This window comes from Vigna unguiculata, chromosome 10 (assembly GCF_037176805.1).
Source record: "Vigna unguiculata cultivar grain cowpea cultivar isolate G323 ecotype 2 chromosome 10, ASM3717680v1, whole genome shotgun sequence".
NCBI classification, from domain to species: domain Eukaryota; kingdom Viridiplantae; phylum Streptophyta; class Magnoliopsida; order Fabales; family Fabaceae; genus Vigna; species Vigna unguiculata.
Window position 1 is genome coordinate 48,475,603 of NC_140801.1, and position 16,728 is coordinate 48,492,330.

General features: G+C 41.6%; 1 protein-coding gene across 1 annotated transcript; it reads right to left on the reverse strand.

The window, feature by feature from the left end:
- Window positions 1-6,543: 6,543 nt before the first annotated feature.
- On the reverse strand, window positions 6,544-11,811 carry LOC146883391 (uncharacterized). Its single transcript, XM_085667535.1, has one exon. The coding sequence runs from the start codon at window positions 11,809-11,811 to the stop codon at window positions 6,544-6,546; it is 5,268 nt and encodes a 1,755-aa protein (XP_085523661.1).
- Between the last annotated feature and the right edge of the window lie 4,917 nt (window positions 11,812-16,728).

The following is a 16,728-nucleotide window of genomic DNA, read 5'->3' on the forward strand; positions in this document are numbered from 1 at the left end:
GTAAGGGTTACAAAGTGTGACGTAGCTGGAATGACCATAGTTGAAGAGGTCGGCAACATCATGGTAGATATACCAATATAGCATAATGTGGGATAATTTGACCAAAATATCACGCATTCACATCACCTTATGTCACTACTACTTTTACCTTAACGAGCACTTAATAATTAAGTGATGACATGCTTAGCACCTTTTGTGCAACAATCAATCTTAGAATCACCCTATCGCAAGAAGAGAAGGAGCCACTACCCTAACGCAACTACCATGAAAACAATAATCCTTCGACCAATTGGGTTGTGTTAGGGTTCATCAACATCAATGAAGCTTCCAAAAGGGGATGATGAAAATTGGTCTTCTCCCTCAACCCAAGGTTCACCAATAAAGACGCGCTTCATCTCTTCTCCCAAACCCCTTCTACGTGCTCTGCGCCAGAGAAGAACCTCTTCTCCCTAACACTTTCCACACTGCACGACAGAGAATCCCTAACACCTCTTCTCCCTAACCCTTTCTCCCTCTCTGCATTACAAAAGAAACACACAACCTTTTGTGGGTGAGAGAATAGCTCAATACTATGTCTACAACCACGTTAGTCATGTTGGTGTCAAAAACTTGTAGTCAAAGGGCTCATTAACTTAAGGATATTATAGTAATTTTCATGGATGCCACAGGATTGCGACATAGCCATGATAGGGACATCAAAGCGGCTAAGTGGTAGCAAGGGTTGTTTAGTAATTTTGTATACATTAGTAGTAGCTTCCTTAATTCAAAGCCATGGTAGGGACATGAGAGAGAAACATGGTAGAGACATAATAAAAGCAAACAGCTTTTCTCTTCATGGCTATAACACATTCAACTCCTCTTTCTCGCAAACAATGGGAAATTCTGGTAATGGACGTCCTTCTTCCGGCAACGAGACGAAGAATAATGAGGTAGTGTATGCCTATGCTTTGGAACATCGCCATATTTATAGAGTTATTATTAATATGTGATGAATTGTTTTTGTAATGAAGGTACTAGGAAAAAGATGCAGACGCAAGAAATGGGTGGTGAAGAAGATGCTTGCGTGGGTGTGGAGGAAGATAACTTTCAACAACATCAAGAGGGATGCAGCTGCTCCTCCCACCTATACTAAGTAACTCAAGCTTCTCACACAGATATATATCATATATCTTCTTCTCTGTTTTTAGTTTCTGTTATACAATTTGTTTCTGCTCTTCAAATTATTAGCAAGAGTCAAATCGTGATGCGTAATTTGTTTCTGCTTTTAATTTTGATTGCCATGGCCACAATTACCAAAAATAAAGTTTACGAAACATTCTTAAGTCTGTATTTTGATCTCTCTCTCTCTAAGTTTACGAAGCATTCTTAAGTCTGTATTTCTCTCTCTCTCTCTAAGTTTACGAAGCATTCTTACGTCTGTATTTTGATCTCTCTCTAAGTTTACGAAGCATTCTTAAGTCTGTATTTTGATACCTCTCTCTCTCTCTCTCTCTCTGTGTGTATATATATATATATATATATATATATATATATATATATATATATATATATATATATATATCATTTTTCCGTTTTTTAAATGCGAATTTAGGCTATGCATAAAATACAATTTCTTGCTTCCTAATTTAATATATGGAATGTGTAAATTCCAGATGCAGTTTCAAACTACGTCTTTAATTATAATAATTATACGTATATATTTAATTACTATTTTTTTTAAATATTAACAGTAATAATAATAATTATAATAATTTATAATTTATAATAATAATAATATATTATTATTATTATTCAAATAAATAACTTTTGTAAATTAATTAATTATTATAACATTAATTATTTCAAACTATTTCAAATTAATTAATTAAATAAATGTGGAAATATAAATTAAATAGTCTTTGATATAAATTATTTCAAATTTAAAAATAACAATAATTTATAATTTATTAAATATTATCAATTACATCATACACAAACTTTCATAAATTTTTCATTCATATCCCTTCGAATCATATCATATTTTTCTTAATCTAAACAGCTTCGTCTTTATCAAAGAGAGCATAAATTTCACTGTCACCTTATAGTCATCAAACGGGTTGCTGTGCGAGAGAAAGAGTCTGATGCACTTTCAACAACTTCTGAATAATTAAAACGGGCTATTATATTTAAGAGATTTCATTAATGGTTTGAACTCATTCTAACATTTATGATTGCATCAATTGTTTGGAGTATTATATTAAGAGATTTCATGCATATATATGAATTGTTTGAGTTATTATTGCTCATTATTTTATCACAAATATTTACAAATTAAATTTTAATCAAAGACACTAATTTATCATTTAAAAATTAATATTCCTCTTAAGTTTTTTCAATCAAATACATCAGCAATCATTTAAAAGATAGAAATATTAAACTGATCCAGTGAATTTTAAAAAAAACTAATAACTCTAAATTCAGCAATTGCGATTAAGATAGTTATCATGGTAAGTCGATTGTTGCTGGATATAGCAAAATGTTATTCTCAACCATTGATTAATACTATGAACAAAAAAAGTGATCCAAGGGTTGAGTTTGTGCGCGGAGAAAGAATTCTGCTGGAGACGATTGTGAATGATAATGAGCATATATCATAAATAACCCATGGAGTCAACATTGCCAACCAAAATAATGTTAAGACCTAAAATGATGAAAAATGTTTTTTTTTTTACATTACTCGCAGATAATCTATACTTTTAAAATATTTTAATCATGAAAAAATTGATTTTGTATTTATAAAAAAAAGAACAAAATTAAAAGATAAAATATTAGATATGAAGTGTGTATAAAACTTTATTAAATATCAAAATAAGATTACCATTGTTTCGGGGTAGGGACCGAGTGCCTGCTAAGAACCTCTTCGACCTGCGCTGCCTTCTTCCACTCCTGTAACTTCAGCGAAATCCACTCCTAAGCTCGATCGGCTGAAATGACGATCGGGGTACCTGTCTAAAGTACTCCGATGCTTAAGTTAGAAAGGACCGATCGGTGTATCAAAATGTCTGTTGCAATAAATGCGAAATTAAGATCCTTACCAACCTACCTTTGGGCCCTATTTATAGTTTTCTGTGTGGGCCTGTGATTAGGGTTCCTTAATTACGGCCCAATGATCCTTTAATCAAGATTGTCGACTTGTTTAACGTTAATTAACTCGATTGATTGGCTGTCTGATAATGCGACCGGCCAACTGACCCATTCGAGGGACTTCAGAAGTCTAAAGAGATTGATCGACCGAGGGTTGGTTCATTGATTGTGTTATAGTTAGGTATTACACGTACTTGTTCGATCGACCGGTATGCCATCGAGGGTTCGTGTCGCTCGACTAGGTGCAACCGATGGACCGGTGGGCATGAACATGACTTGTCCATGACTTAGTTGTTTAACCGTTTGACCGAGAGTCTTATAGTTTAATGATCGCCTGACTGGTTGATTGAGCCCATTCGACCGATGGTCTAACAATTTATTCTTAGGTCGTTTGACCGTTCGATGTAGTAGTTTTTCAACACTGGCCGCTAGGCCTAAGAGTTAGATTTGGCCGCTTGACCGAGGGACATACAGTACATAAGCCCCCCCAGCCTCAAGCGATGGAGAAGAAGCAAAGAGGTTTACTAGGGCCGTTGTGCCGATTGACCGCCCGTGCGTCCCAACGGTTATCTTGCATCGTAGATCGTGCCTAGCAGTTATGATTTGAAGCGTCGCGACGTATGGACCGTCGATCTGAATGTGATCGTAGGGTCCTGAGATTGCCATGTGTCCCATGGTCCCCCCTATAAATAGGTTTGTGTGGCTGTCGTTATTTTCACGTTTTCCTTTCTCTTTCTAGCCGAATCTTCGATCGTCTTCTCTTGCTTGCAGGTAAAAATGTCTTCCAGCGCATCGAGCTCAGATGGTCTGTCGGGTGGAGCGGTCGGGTGGTCTGGGGGCGCCGGGTCGATTTCCGCTTTGTTCGGTTCGTCCGAGTCGGGGACTTCGCTCGGGGGAGTGTCGAGCGCAACAGGTTCCCCAATCCTCTTAAGCGGCAGCCCCGATGCCGAGCCACCGGTCGATAAAGCGGTAGAGCAGGTCGCTGTTTCTGATGAGAGTGGGGACGTCATAGGCATCGACGTCCGCGAGGAGGGGGAGGAAGCCGATTTGCCAGAGATACCAGGATATGATTGGGCTCCCTATGAGCCGCGCACACTCGCGACAAGGTTTCGCTGGGGCAACGACTTGGGGGATCTAGTTGAGCGGACCAGGATTTTCAGCGACGAGGTAGAAGACGGGCTCCTTCGAGTCAAAGTTTGCGCCGGCAACGAGAGAGTGTGCCACGGGAAGGGAGAGGCGAGGCTAGATTTCTTCTATGTGTATGCCTGCCTCTTCCATGACTTGGGATTGACCGTGCCGTTTGCCGATTGGCAGATGGCAGTCCTCCGTCAGATCCAGTGCGCACCGACGCAGATACACCCGAACGCGTGGCGTCAATGCAAGCGTTCGACGTTCTATGTCGGGCGACCGGCCTGACACCCACCATGCCTTTGTTCCTTCATTTCTACAAGACTCGACCGACGGCGTCGAAGGGTTGGGTTTCCTTTCTCGGGGCGAACAAAAGCTTGCTCTCCCTCTACCTCGCCTCCTACAAGGGTTTCAAGACCGGCTTTTTTAAGGTCGCGATTCCTGGTAAGGGAAGCAGGTTCATTTTCGATGAACAGAATCGCCCGAAGTTTCCGCTGTATTGGACGGCGTTTCCCCCTCCAACTGATGCGTGGCCTGACGAGCGGTTGACTCCTGCCGAGCGGGCCGACCTGGCCGTCCTCAAGACCCTACCCGACAAGATCCCACCGCGGCCACTGATCCAATGCCTCCGTTACCCGGATTTGCCGAGGGCGGTTTATGGTTAGTTGTTCTGATCTTCTTGATTGTTGTATCCGTTGCAGTTAACTTATTTGCCTTTCCTGTTTTGCAGATATTATGGCCCGGACGACCGTTTCTAACGCCGAGTTTCTAGCTCGCGCCAAGAGTCGACGAAGGGAAGAAGATGTTCCTGAGGAGGTGGCGCCTCTTCAGAGTGTTCCTGCTGCACCTTCCACCGGTCGCGCTCCTGCAGCAACCGCTCCGACTGGGGCTTCGGGTGTCGTTTCAAGACCTCGCTTCATCGTGAAGCCTCCCGGTTCGGGCGCTGCTGCTGCTGCTGCTGTGGACAAGGGGAAAAAATCCAAGACAGACGACTCCCCAACCGGCCGGCCGTCCAAGAAGTACAAGAAGGGGGAGACATCTGGCTCCCTGGCGAGCGCTTTTCTCGGCGATGATGTCCGCCTTGACAAAGAGGTCTCCCTCCAGCTGGGACCTCGACTGACGGATGCACTGAAGGATGTGTCCGAAGAGGAAGCCCTTCGGACAGCCGGGGAGCTTACCCTTAGGCTTGCAGCCTTATATACTAAGTTTCCTCGCCCCGACCGGAGCAGAATGGAGAACTTAGAAAAGGAGCTCGCAGCGGCAAAGACAGAGCTGAGCGAGGTAAAGGCGTCGGCGGCTGGTCTGAAGACTCAGTTCGATCGACTAAGCGGCATCAAAGCTAAGCATGCCAAGTGTGTTGGACTGCTAAAGGCCGCCGACGATCGGGCGAAGGCCGAGCAAGCGAAGGCGGGTGAAGCTGCCGAAGAACTTCGCAAGCTTCAACGACGCTTCGACGATCTGACCTTAGAGCATATGGCTGCCGCCGGATCGGCCTCAGATTGGCAGAAGAAGGCGAAGGAGTTCCAGGCCGAGCTGCGAGTGGCCGATGAGCAAGTGTTTGCTCAGTATGAGGCGGGCTTCCAGAGTGCCGTTGACCAAGCCGTTTTCTACTACAACTGTTCTCCCGAGCGGTTTGACGTCCATCTGGGGGTGGTCGACGGGAAGTTGGAAAAGGTCTTCGAGCGGTTGGACGAGATGAATGATCCCCCTGCTAGCACTTGATTTTTAATTTGTATTTTGACATAACCGATCGAACCCGATCGACTGTGTTGTCGATCGCGTACGATCGGTTATTAGGCCTATTTTTGAAGAACACTTATGTAAATGTTAAGCGCCCTTTTCTCCTTATCCTGCTGATTTGCTTTTCTTTCTTTGTTGGTATTGGCGATTGACAATTTTCCTTATTATTTTTCGCGGGCGGTCGGCCATTTTACATCTATCCGTTTTAATCTCAGGTGCGCTTAATATGGACGTTTCGCCGGGCAATCGGCCCTTAATTTTCGACTTGTTTCTTGCGATGTTTTCTTGTTTATTTGACCCGCACGGTTGACTCTTGTTGGCGCGTTCAATTTTAATTGTTTATCATAGACGCAGTACCTCAATCGCCTTAGACAGCTCGTGTCACTTATATACCCGTTGGGTTAATTAGATCGCTTGGATCGGTGCTGACCGAGCGGGACTTCCTCTTGGAAGTCCGCATCTCGTTCGGTCAGGCTTTGTTCGGGTCCCGTAGGGAGCCCCGTCGGTCAGCTTGTTAGATGAAGTTGCATGAAACGCTCATTTTATTCATAGTCAACTATAATACATTTTGAGATGCGAGGCGTTCCATGTGTTGGGTATTTCTTTGCCGCTCAGGTATTCTAGCCGATAGGCTCCGTTCTGTAGGCTCTCAGTCACGCGGAACGGGCCTTCCCAGTTCGGCGCTAGCTTTCCTTGCGTCGGCTTTTTGCGTGCTTCATTAGTCTTCCTCCATACCAAATCTCCCCTGATGAAGCTCCTTGGTTTGACCTTCGCGTTATACCTTCTAGCCACCATCCTTTTGCATGCTTCGGCTCGCACGGCTGCTCGCTCCCTTCGTTCGGTCGTCCAGTCCAATTCCTCGCGCAATCGGCCACAGTTGACTTCGAGATCTCGCATGTCCCGCCGAAGAGTTGGCTCCCCTACCTCGACTGACATCATAGCGTCTGTACCATACGTCAGGTTGAAAGGAGTTTCCCCCGTCATCCCGTGCGGCGTGCATCGATAGGCCCAAAGGACTTGTGGCAGCTCATCAACCCATGCTCCTTTAGCTTCTCCCAACCTTTTCTTCAACTCAGCCACTACAACCTTGTTCATAGCCTCAGCCTGACCATTGGTCTGGGGATGCTCGACCGAGCTGGTTACGTGTCGTATCCCCACTTGCTTATAGAAGTCTTTCAACTTCTTGTCGATAAACTGACGGCCGTTGTCGGTGATGATCGTGTGGGGGAGGCCAAAACGACATATGATGTTGCGCCAGACGAAAGAGTGGACTTGCCGAGCAGTGATGTTAGCCAAAGCCTCTGCTTCGACCCACTTGGTGAAGTAGTCCACTGCTACGAGTATGAATTTCTTCTGCGTTCGACCGACCGGGAAAGGTCCGACGATGTCCATGCCCCATTGAGCGAACGGCCATGGGGCTGTTAAGCTATGTAACTCGGTCGGAGTCCTCTTTACATCATTTCCATGGGCTTGACATCCCTCGCACTTGCGTATCATAGATTCGCAGTCCTGTTCCATGGTCGGCCAAAAGTATCCTGCTCGGAGTATTCTCGCTTTCATCGTCCTCCGACCGGTGTGCATTCCACAAATGCCGTTATGGACCTCGTTCATGACGTACTTCGCTTCGTCTGCTGACAAGCACTTGAGGAGCGGCGCTGTGAAGCCTCTCTTATATAGATCTTCTCCGATGATCACGAACCAGAGTGCTCGTCTTCTCTCCGTCGGTCTGATCTCTTCGCCATCCTCGCATCTCTTTAAAAGTTCTCGCACCTCCCCGATCCAGTCCGCCGACCGATCTGCTGCAGCACATTCTCCCGTTGAAGGTCTCATCAGGGTTTGCCTAATGATTGTCTTCAATTGACCCTTCTCTTTTCCTTCCGCTAGCTTAGATAGCCTGTCGGCTCTGGTGTTTTCCGCTCGGGGGATGTGATGGATGGTCACCTCTTCGAATTCTTTCATGGCTTCAATAGCTTTATGATAGTACTGGAGCAGCAAATCATCCCTAACCTCATATTCTCCCAGTACCTGTCCTACCACAAGTTTCGAATCGGTGTTGCATTTTAACTTCGCCGCTCCTAAATCTTTTGCTAGCCTTAGCCCGGCGATCAGCGCTTCATACTCTGCTTGATTGTTCGAGGCTTTAAACTTGAACTGCAAGGAGTGCTCGACCGTGAAGCCGTTCGGTCCTTCAATGACGATCCCTGCTCCAGCATTACGCTTATTCGATGACCCATCCACGAAGAGTCTCCAAATATGTTCCGATAGGGGGATCGATCCTTGGAGCTCAGCTACAAAGTCGGCCAAATGTTGCCCTTTGATGGATCCTCTAGGTTCGTACTTAAGACCGAACTCGGATAACTCGACCGACCAGGCGATCATCCTACCAACTAAGTCGGGCTTCCGGAGTATTTTGGCAATGGGATGATCGGTACGGACAATCACTTGGTGACTCTGGAAGTATTGGCGCAATCGGCGCGCGGCCGTCAACAGCGCCAAAGCTATCTTCTCTATCTGCTGGTACCTCGTTTCTGCGCTCTGTAATACTCGGCTGATGAAATAAACGGGCCGCTGCTCCGAGGCTTCCTGTACTAAGGCTGTACTGATCGAGTCGTCCGATACTGACAGGTATATTTGCAGAGGCAATCCTTCTACCGGTCGGCACATTATGGGAGGACTACTGATCATCTCCTTTATCCTCTGAAACGCCAGCTCACACTGATCGTCCCATTTCTCTGCGGTTTGCCTCTTCATGATTTTCAGTATCGGCCTAACCTTCTCCGTCAGCCTGGGTAAGAAGCGTGCTAGAGAGGTCAGTCGCCCCATCAACCGTTGGACCTCTTTCAGGTTTTTTGGACTTCTCATCTCGACAATAGCAGCGCACTTGTCCGGGTTTGCCTCTATGCCTCGGGCGGTCAGCATGAAACCCAGGAATTTCTCTGCCGGCACCCCGAAGACACACACCTCGGACGTTTGGGACTTTACGACCATGTCGTCAACATACACCTCCATAGATCGACCGATCTGCTCCCTGAAGACCCGATCCATCAGCCTCTGATACGTTGCTCCGGCATTTTTTAGGCCGAACGGCATGACCTCATAACAGAAGTTGGCCTGGTCGGTGATGAACGTCGTTTTAGACCTGTCCGGGCCATACATGGGGATCTGGTTGTACCCTAAGTAGGCATCTAGGAAACTCAAGAAGTTGTGTCCTGAGGCTCCATCAACCAGCCTGTCGATGCTAGGCAGCGAGTATGCATCCTTCGGACAGGCTTTGTTGAGATCCGTGAAGTCTGTGCACATCCTCCACCTCCCGCTCGCCTTTTTCACCATGACGACGTTTGTCAACCACGTAGTGTATTTGATCTCCTTGATGAAACCCGCTCCTTCGAGCTTCCTGACTTCATCCTCGACCGCTTTCCTCCGCTCCTCCCCCATTTTTCTCTTCTTCTGCGCAACCGGACGAGCTTCTCGGAAGGTGGCCAACTTATGGGACGTCACATCTGGGTGGACGCCAGGCATGTTCGCGCTCGACCATGCAAAGAGATCTTTGTTCTCCAAGATCACCGTCTTGAGGAGGTCTTCGTCTTCAGCGCTCAGGGCTCCCCCAATCTTGGTGACCTGTCCTGGTTGGCTCCCGACCGGGATCTCCCTGGTCTCTCCTTCTGGTTGCAACCGATCCTCCGTGTTCGTTCGGGGGTCTAGGTCTGTCATCGCTACTTTCGAGCGGTGTTGTTTTCGCGGGCGACTATAAGGAGTAATCCTCAATCCCGCGGCATAGCATTGTCGGGCGACTTGTTGGTCCGCGTGCACCGTGCAAATTGTCCCTCTGTCCGACGGGAACTTCATGGCCAGGTGCAGGGTAGACACGATCGCTCCGAAAGCGTTCAAACAGGGTCTCCCTAGCAATACATTGTACGAGGTGTTAGCTTCAACCAAAAGGAATCTAATCCTTACCTCTCGGTCGTCCTTCCTTGAGCCGATCCTCGTACGAAGGTCCACATATCCCCTCGTGTCGACCCGCTCACCCGAAAAACCTACTATCTGCTCATTGTATGGTACAATCAGGTCCTCGGAGAGGTTCATCCTCTGGAAAGTCTTCCAGTATAGGATGTTGACAGAGCTTCCCTGATCGACCAACACCTTCCCGATCCCGTACTCGGCCACCTCTATCGAGATAACCATCCGGTCATCATGATCGGGATCGGGCGCCTTGAAGTCGTCGTCCGTGAATGTGATGGGAGACATCGAGCGGATCTTCCTCTCGACCAGATGAACCGACTTCAACGCCCGAACGTGCCTTTTGCGAGCTGCGGAGCTCGACCCTCCTCCGGCGAACCCTCCGGAGATGGTATTGATGTAGCCCCTCAGGGGTCTATCATGGCTACGACTGCGGCTCCTTCTTGGACTCCGATGTGATCGGGATGGTCCTCTCCTTCGTTTCTCGCGCTCGGGCTCCCTTTTCTTCTCCGATCGAGATGGGGGCACCCTTCTCATCGGGCTTCGGTTCCTCACTGGACTCCGCGGGGGACGATCTTGTCGAATGTATTTCTTCAAGTGTCCTTGCCGGATGAGCTCTTCTATCTTGTCGCGGAGCGTGTGGCACTCTTCGGTGGTATGCCCGATTGTCCGATGGTACTGGCAATGCTTACTGCCGTCGGCCTCGGGTGGCGGAGGCTTCTTCCTAACCGCGGGGAGCGAATCGGCGCTGAAGGCCTCTTGCAGGATCCTGGCCCAGGGAACAGCCAGAGGAGTGTAAGTGGTAAACTTGGGTGGCTTCCTTTCGGTGGGTCGGGCTACGAGTTTACTCGGTCTGGGCGCGATCGGTTTTGGGAGTGCAGCATCCTCCTTCTCCCTCTTCTTCACCCTAAACTCCTGCATATCTTCCATCTGTATGAATTTGGCCGCGCGTTCCCTCATCTCCTCCATCGTCGTCGGTTTCTTACGTCTTATCTTGTCCGAAAAAACTCCCGGCTGGAGTCCATAAGAGAAGTGATGTCGCGCGATCTCGTTGCTGAGACCTTTTATCTTGACCGACATCCAATTATACCGATCTAGGTAACTCCTCAGCGATTCCCCATCCTCCTGTCGGATGTTCACCAGATTATCGACCGTCAGAATGGCCGGTTTCAGGGGCGCGAACTGTGTGCTGAACCTTGCCTTCAAAGTGGTGAACGAGTCAATACTACCGGCCGGTAGCTCGGAGAACCACTCCAACGCCTCCCCAGTCAACGAAGTTGAGAAGACTCGGCACCAGATGGGGTCGCTGACGGCGTGAAACATCATCTGGTGCATGAAGACTCGCATGTGATTGTCTGGGTCGGTCGTACCGTCGTACTTGTCAAATGTCGGCATTTTCCACTTCTCCGGTAGCAGCGTCTCCAAAATATAGGAAGTAAAGGGGGAGGATCCCGACGCGGGGATCGGTTGGCGCGATGGGCTGCCCCCGTCGTTTGCCCCTGAGCTCTCCGCCACCGTGCGTGACGGATTTCCCCTTGAGGCCTGTGTCTTCTCAATCCGAGCTAGCTGTGATTGCTCGTGTCCTGTAGGGGGGAGGCGGCTCTCTACCCGTTCGGCGTCCCTGTGCTGTTGTACCCGACTTAACCTGTTTGGGTCGGGTACGGTAGGCGTCGACGGGATTCCTTCTTCCTTCTGCCTAAGGATGGCATTCTCCTCCCGTAAAATCTGCATCTGCGCTTCATAATTCCTCTGCATCTCCTCCATCCTCTGCTGCATCATCCTTATCATTTCTCTGGTGTCCGCTTGATCATCAGCCACTCTTCCTCCGTCCATGTTGCTGTTTCGGTTCCTCGTGGTCACCATATGGGTATATTCTCCAAGAAGACTGCTCGGCCCCACGGTGGGCGCCAAAATGTTTCGGGGTAGGGACCGAGTGCCTGCTAAGAACCTCTTCGACCTGCGCTGCCTTCTTCCACTCCTGTAACTTCAACGAAATCCACTCCTAAGCTCGATCGGCTGAAATGACGATCGGGGGTACCTGTCTAAAGTACTCCGATGCTTAAGTTAGAAAGGACCGATCGGTGTATCAAAATGTCTGTTGCAATAAATGCGAAATTAAGATCCTTACCAACCTACCTTTGGGCCCTATTTATAGTTTTCTGTGTGGGCCTGTGATTAGGGTTCCTTAATTACGGCCCAATGATCCTTTAATCAAGATTGTCGACTTGTTTAACGTTAATTAACTCGATTGATTGGCTGTCTGATAATGCGACCGGCCGACTGACCCATTCGAGGGACTTCAGAAGTCTAAAGAGATTGATCGACCGAGGGTTGGTTCATTGATTGTGTTATAGTTAGGTATTACACGTACTTGTTCGATCGACCGGTATGCCATCGAGGGTTCGTGTCGCTCGACTAGGTGCAACCGATGGACCGGTGGGCATGAACATGACTTGTCCATGACTTAGTTGTTTAACCGTTTGACCGAGAGTCTTATAGTTTAATGATCGCCTGGCTGGTTGATTGAGCCCATTCGACCGATGGTCTAACAATTTATTCTTAGGCCGTTTGACCGTTCGATGTAGTAGTTTTTCAACACTGGCCGCTAGGCCTAAGAGTTAGATTTGGCCGCTTGACCGAGAGACATACAGTACAACCATCAAAATAAATTTTCCTTCATAGTATGTTAAATGTTTATTTACACCCATTCATTTATCATTATAAAAATTGTATATTCATAAATCGAAAGAGATTAAAAAAATAAAATAGTAAGTTTAGAAATTTATTAAATGTAAAGATAGTGAAGCCCTACAACTATTTATTACTAATTTTTAAATCTATCAGTAATAAAAAAAAAAATCTTGTTTGTGGACAAATTTACAAACAAAATTTATCATGAAATGGTAAAAGTTGAAAGCGGGAAATTTAGTATCATTTTACCGAAGAAAGTTATTGATAGAAAAAATTATCAATAATAACAATTCTATATTATCGTAAATTTTATTGATAAATATTTTTATCAGTAATTCAAATTCTAATTAATTGATAAATTTGATTGACGAATTTATTTCTATAACTAAGATTTGTTTGTAAATTTTGTTTACTGTTGAATTTATTTACGTAATTAAAATTTCATCAACAATTTAAAAATTTATTTTAATGTGTAAAATCCTAGGATAATTAAATATACCTAACTTAAATTTATTTATATAAGGTTTAAATAATTTTTTTGTCCTAATTTTTGTCAAATTTTGTGGACTAATTTTGTTTATGTGTTTAAATAGATTTCAATTTTTTTCAAATTTATTCAATTTAGTTTTTTTTAACATTGTTTAAATCATTAAATGTAATGAACAGTGTGTGTCACTTCGTGATTTTTTTTATTTTTTATATATTTTTTTTATTTTTTTAAATTAAATGTCCACTTGTTAACCCAACAACGTGTCATTTGTCAGATCTAATGTTTTATATTCAATTTAGTCCTTATATCTGTTATTTTTGTTCAATTTAATCCTAATTTTGTGTAAAATTGAGCAGTTATGTTCCTCTCGAAATTAGAAGCAAAGTTAATTTTTATATTAAATTTATAATGATATTTTTATTAAATATTTTTGGTTTAAGGTTATAAAAATTAAATTTGGTCTCAATTTTTAGAGAGAGAAAATTGTTTAATTTTAAACAAAATTTGGATTAAATTGAATAAAAATAAGGAATATAAAAACTAAATTGAACATAGAACATTAACTCTGACACATATACATGTGTATAGGGTTGACACGTAAACACTTAAAAAAAATACCCACGAAGTGACACATGTAGTCCCAGTCATTTTTAAATCATATTAGCAAAAAGGGACTAAATTGAATAAAATTGACAAAATTTAGAACCTATTTAAACACAAAAATAAAATTAGGACTGATTTGATAAAATTTGATGAAAATTAAAAAAATAAATAAATAACCTTTACATAAATATTATAATAATGATAATAATAATAATAATAATAATAATATATTTCCAACAAAAACAAAAAGAATATGTCCCTACATACGTGCAGGCTAGTTGTATAGAAAAAAGAAAGGTTAAATTACTCTTTTGATTCCTCTGTTTGTCATGAAATTTCAGTTTGGTCCTCAAGTTTTTTGTTGTCTCAATTTGGTTCTCATTTTGTTAAAAATGATTCAATTTAGTCATCACCGTTAACTTTGACCAGACGGTGTTAAAGTCAACGCCACTTGTCAATTTCTGGTTTTTTAAAAAAAATTTTAATATATTTTTGAATTTTTTTAATATTTTTAATATTTTTAATATTTTTTATTTTTTATTTTTGACACGTGTCACTTCATATTGTCTCACGTGTCAAAGTGACTCAATTTGGTCCCTTGTTTTTAGTTTCAATTTAGTCTCAATTTTTGTAAAAAAGAAGTAATATTGTCCTTCCTTAAATTAACACTAAATTTTAATTTTTTTATAAATTTTATAGTGATATTCTTACTAAAATTAACGTTTTTTATTAAATATTTCTATAAATATTTTAAATTAACTTTAAATTCTACACAAAACATTTGACTTTGGTTTTGTTTTGAACTTGAAATTTAGTTCTTAAACTTATGTGTGACAAGTTATTTAATTTTAAATCTTCACTAAGCTTGTATAATATGATACACTTGATGCATTTATATATGATGACAAAATTGTTAATTTTTGAAATTAAGTTTGGGGTTTAACTTTATTTAATAATAAAACTAAAAAAGACTTATTTAAACATATTTCTACAAATATTTAATAAAAACGTCAATTTTATTAAGAATATCATCATAAGTTGTATACAAAGATTAAATTGAGTGTCAATATAAGGAGGGACAATATTGCTTCATTTTTTACAAAAATTGGGACTAAAAACAAATATAGGGATTAAATTGAGTCACTTTGACACGTGGCATAACTGTGAAGTGACACGTGTTAAAAATTAAAAAAAATTAAAAAATATTAAAAGATATTAAAAAAATTTAAAAAAAAAAACAGAAATTGACACGTGACGTTGACTTTAACACCGTCTGATCAAAATTAACGGTGAGGACCAAATTGAGTCATTTTTAAGAAAATGAGAACCAAATTAAGACAACGAAAAACTTGATGATCAAACTAAAATTTAATGACAAATAGAGGAATCAAAAGAGTAATTTAACAAAAAGAAAATATGGTTTTACATCCACTAGGAACCTTAATGCACTTATATCCAACCATTGAGATTAATTGGATTCGTCCATCTCCACTCTTATTATATTCAGCCATTCAGATTTATCCGACTAGTATACGTCTACACAGTCAGCGTCTTAGCAGATCCCACCGTTTTCTTTTGTTGTAGCTAGGGCTGGACAAAATGTACTAAACTGCACTGAACCATTACAAACTGCACTGTACTAAAAAACAGTTCGTTTGAACTGCACTAAACTGAAAAATAGTTCAAACAAACTGAACTGAACTATTTTTTTTTCTGACAAACTGAACTGAACTACACTGAACTATTTTTTTTTCTTCTGACAAACTGAACTGAACTGAACTGCACTGAACTGCAGTGCACTGTAATATGAACTGAACTGTTTTACAAACTGCATTATTCTTGAATTGAACTGCACTATTTTTGAACTTAACTAAAATATTTTTAAATCATTTTTGAACCGAATTGCTTTGATTTTGAACTAAAATATATTATTTTTGAATCAAATTGCACTAATTTTGAACCAAACGCACTATTTTTGGGCCGAATTGTAATATTTTTGAACCAAATTGTACTAATTTGCTTAAATTGCACTGAATTGAAAAACAATTCAAATGAAATTAACTGAATTATTTTTTTTCTAACAAACTGAATTGCACTGAACTACACTATATTATAATATGAACTGCATTACATTATAATATGAACTGAACTAAACCGTTATAAACTTAATTGTTTTATGAATTCTATTATTAATTTTACATTCATTTATAAAAGTGAAATTGATATATATATTTTGAAATAAGAACGAAACATAATTTTAATTAATAGTTTAGTACTAAAAATATATTTATCAAAAAAAACATTCTTATTTATTATCTTCTTTTTTCTTAAATAAAAATGTTTTTGAATGTGAAGAAAAGAAGTCGTTTGAGAAATAAGAGAAAACGTTAAACTAAATATTGTCTTAAAATTAATCAAACACCTTGATTCAAATAAAAGAATTGCTAGATATAAGAGGTCTGTACTTTTATGGATTATTTTAGGACATTCATTTCAATTAGTTTTTCACTATTTTGTTAAATTTTTGAAATAATATTTGTTTTTTTTTTGCATAATTAAACAAATTTTATCTTGTGGTTTATTCCAGCTAAAAATTATTCATTTTAATCCTTACAAATATTACTTTAACAAATTAATTTAAAATAATATTTTTTATGTTAAGTATAAAATTTTCAACATCCAATTAAATAAGTAAAATTATTTAGTTTGTCTCCTAGAACAAATATAATTAAATAAGTAATTTTCAACATCCAATTTAGTGAATAAATATTTATCTTAAGGCGTAAAAAAGATAAATTATAGTAGAATGGAACTACTATAGTACACATATTACAGAACCACACACTAGATAATTTGTCAAAGTTCATTTGTTTAGTTATTCACATCGATGCAAGATAAATGTGTTTTGTGACAATAGCGCAAGTTGGACTGTTTCTATTTTAATAAAAGAGCAGTTTCAGGTATCCACAGTTAACTGAACTTAATCTTTAGAGGTT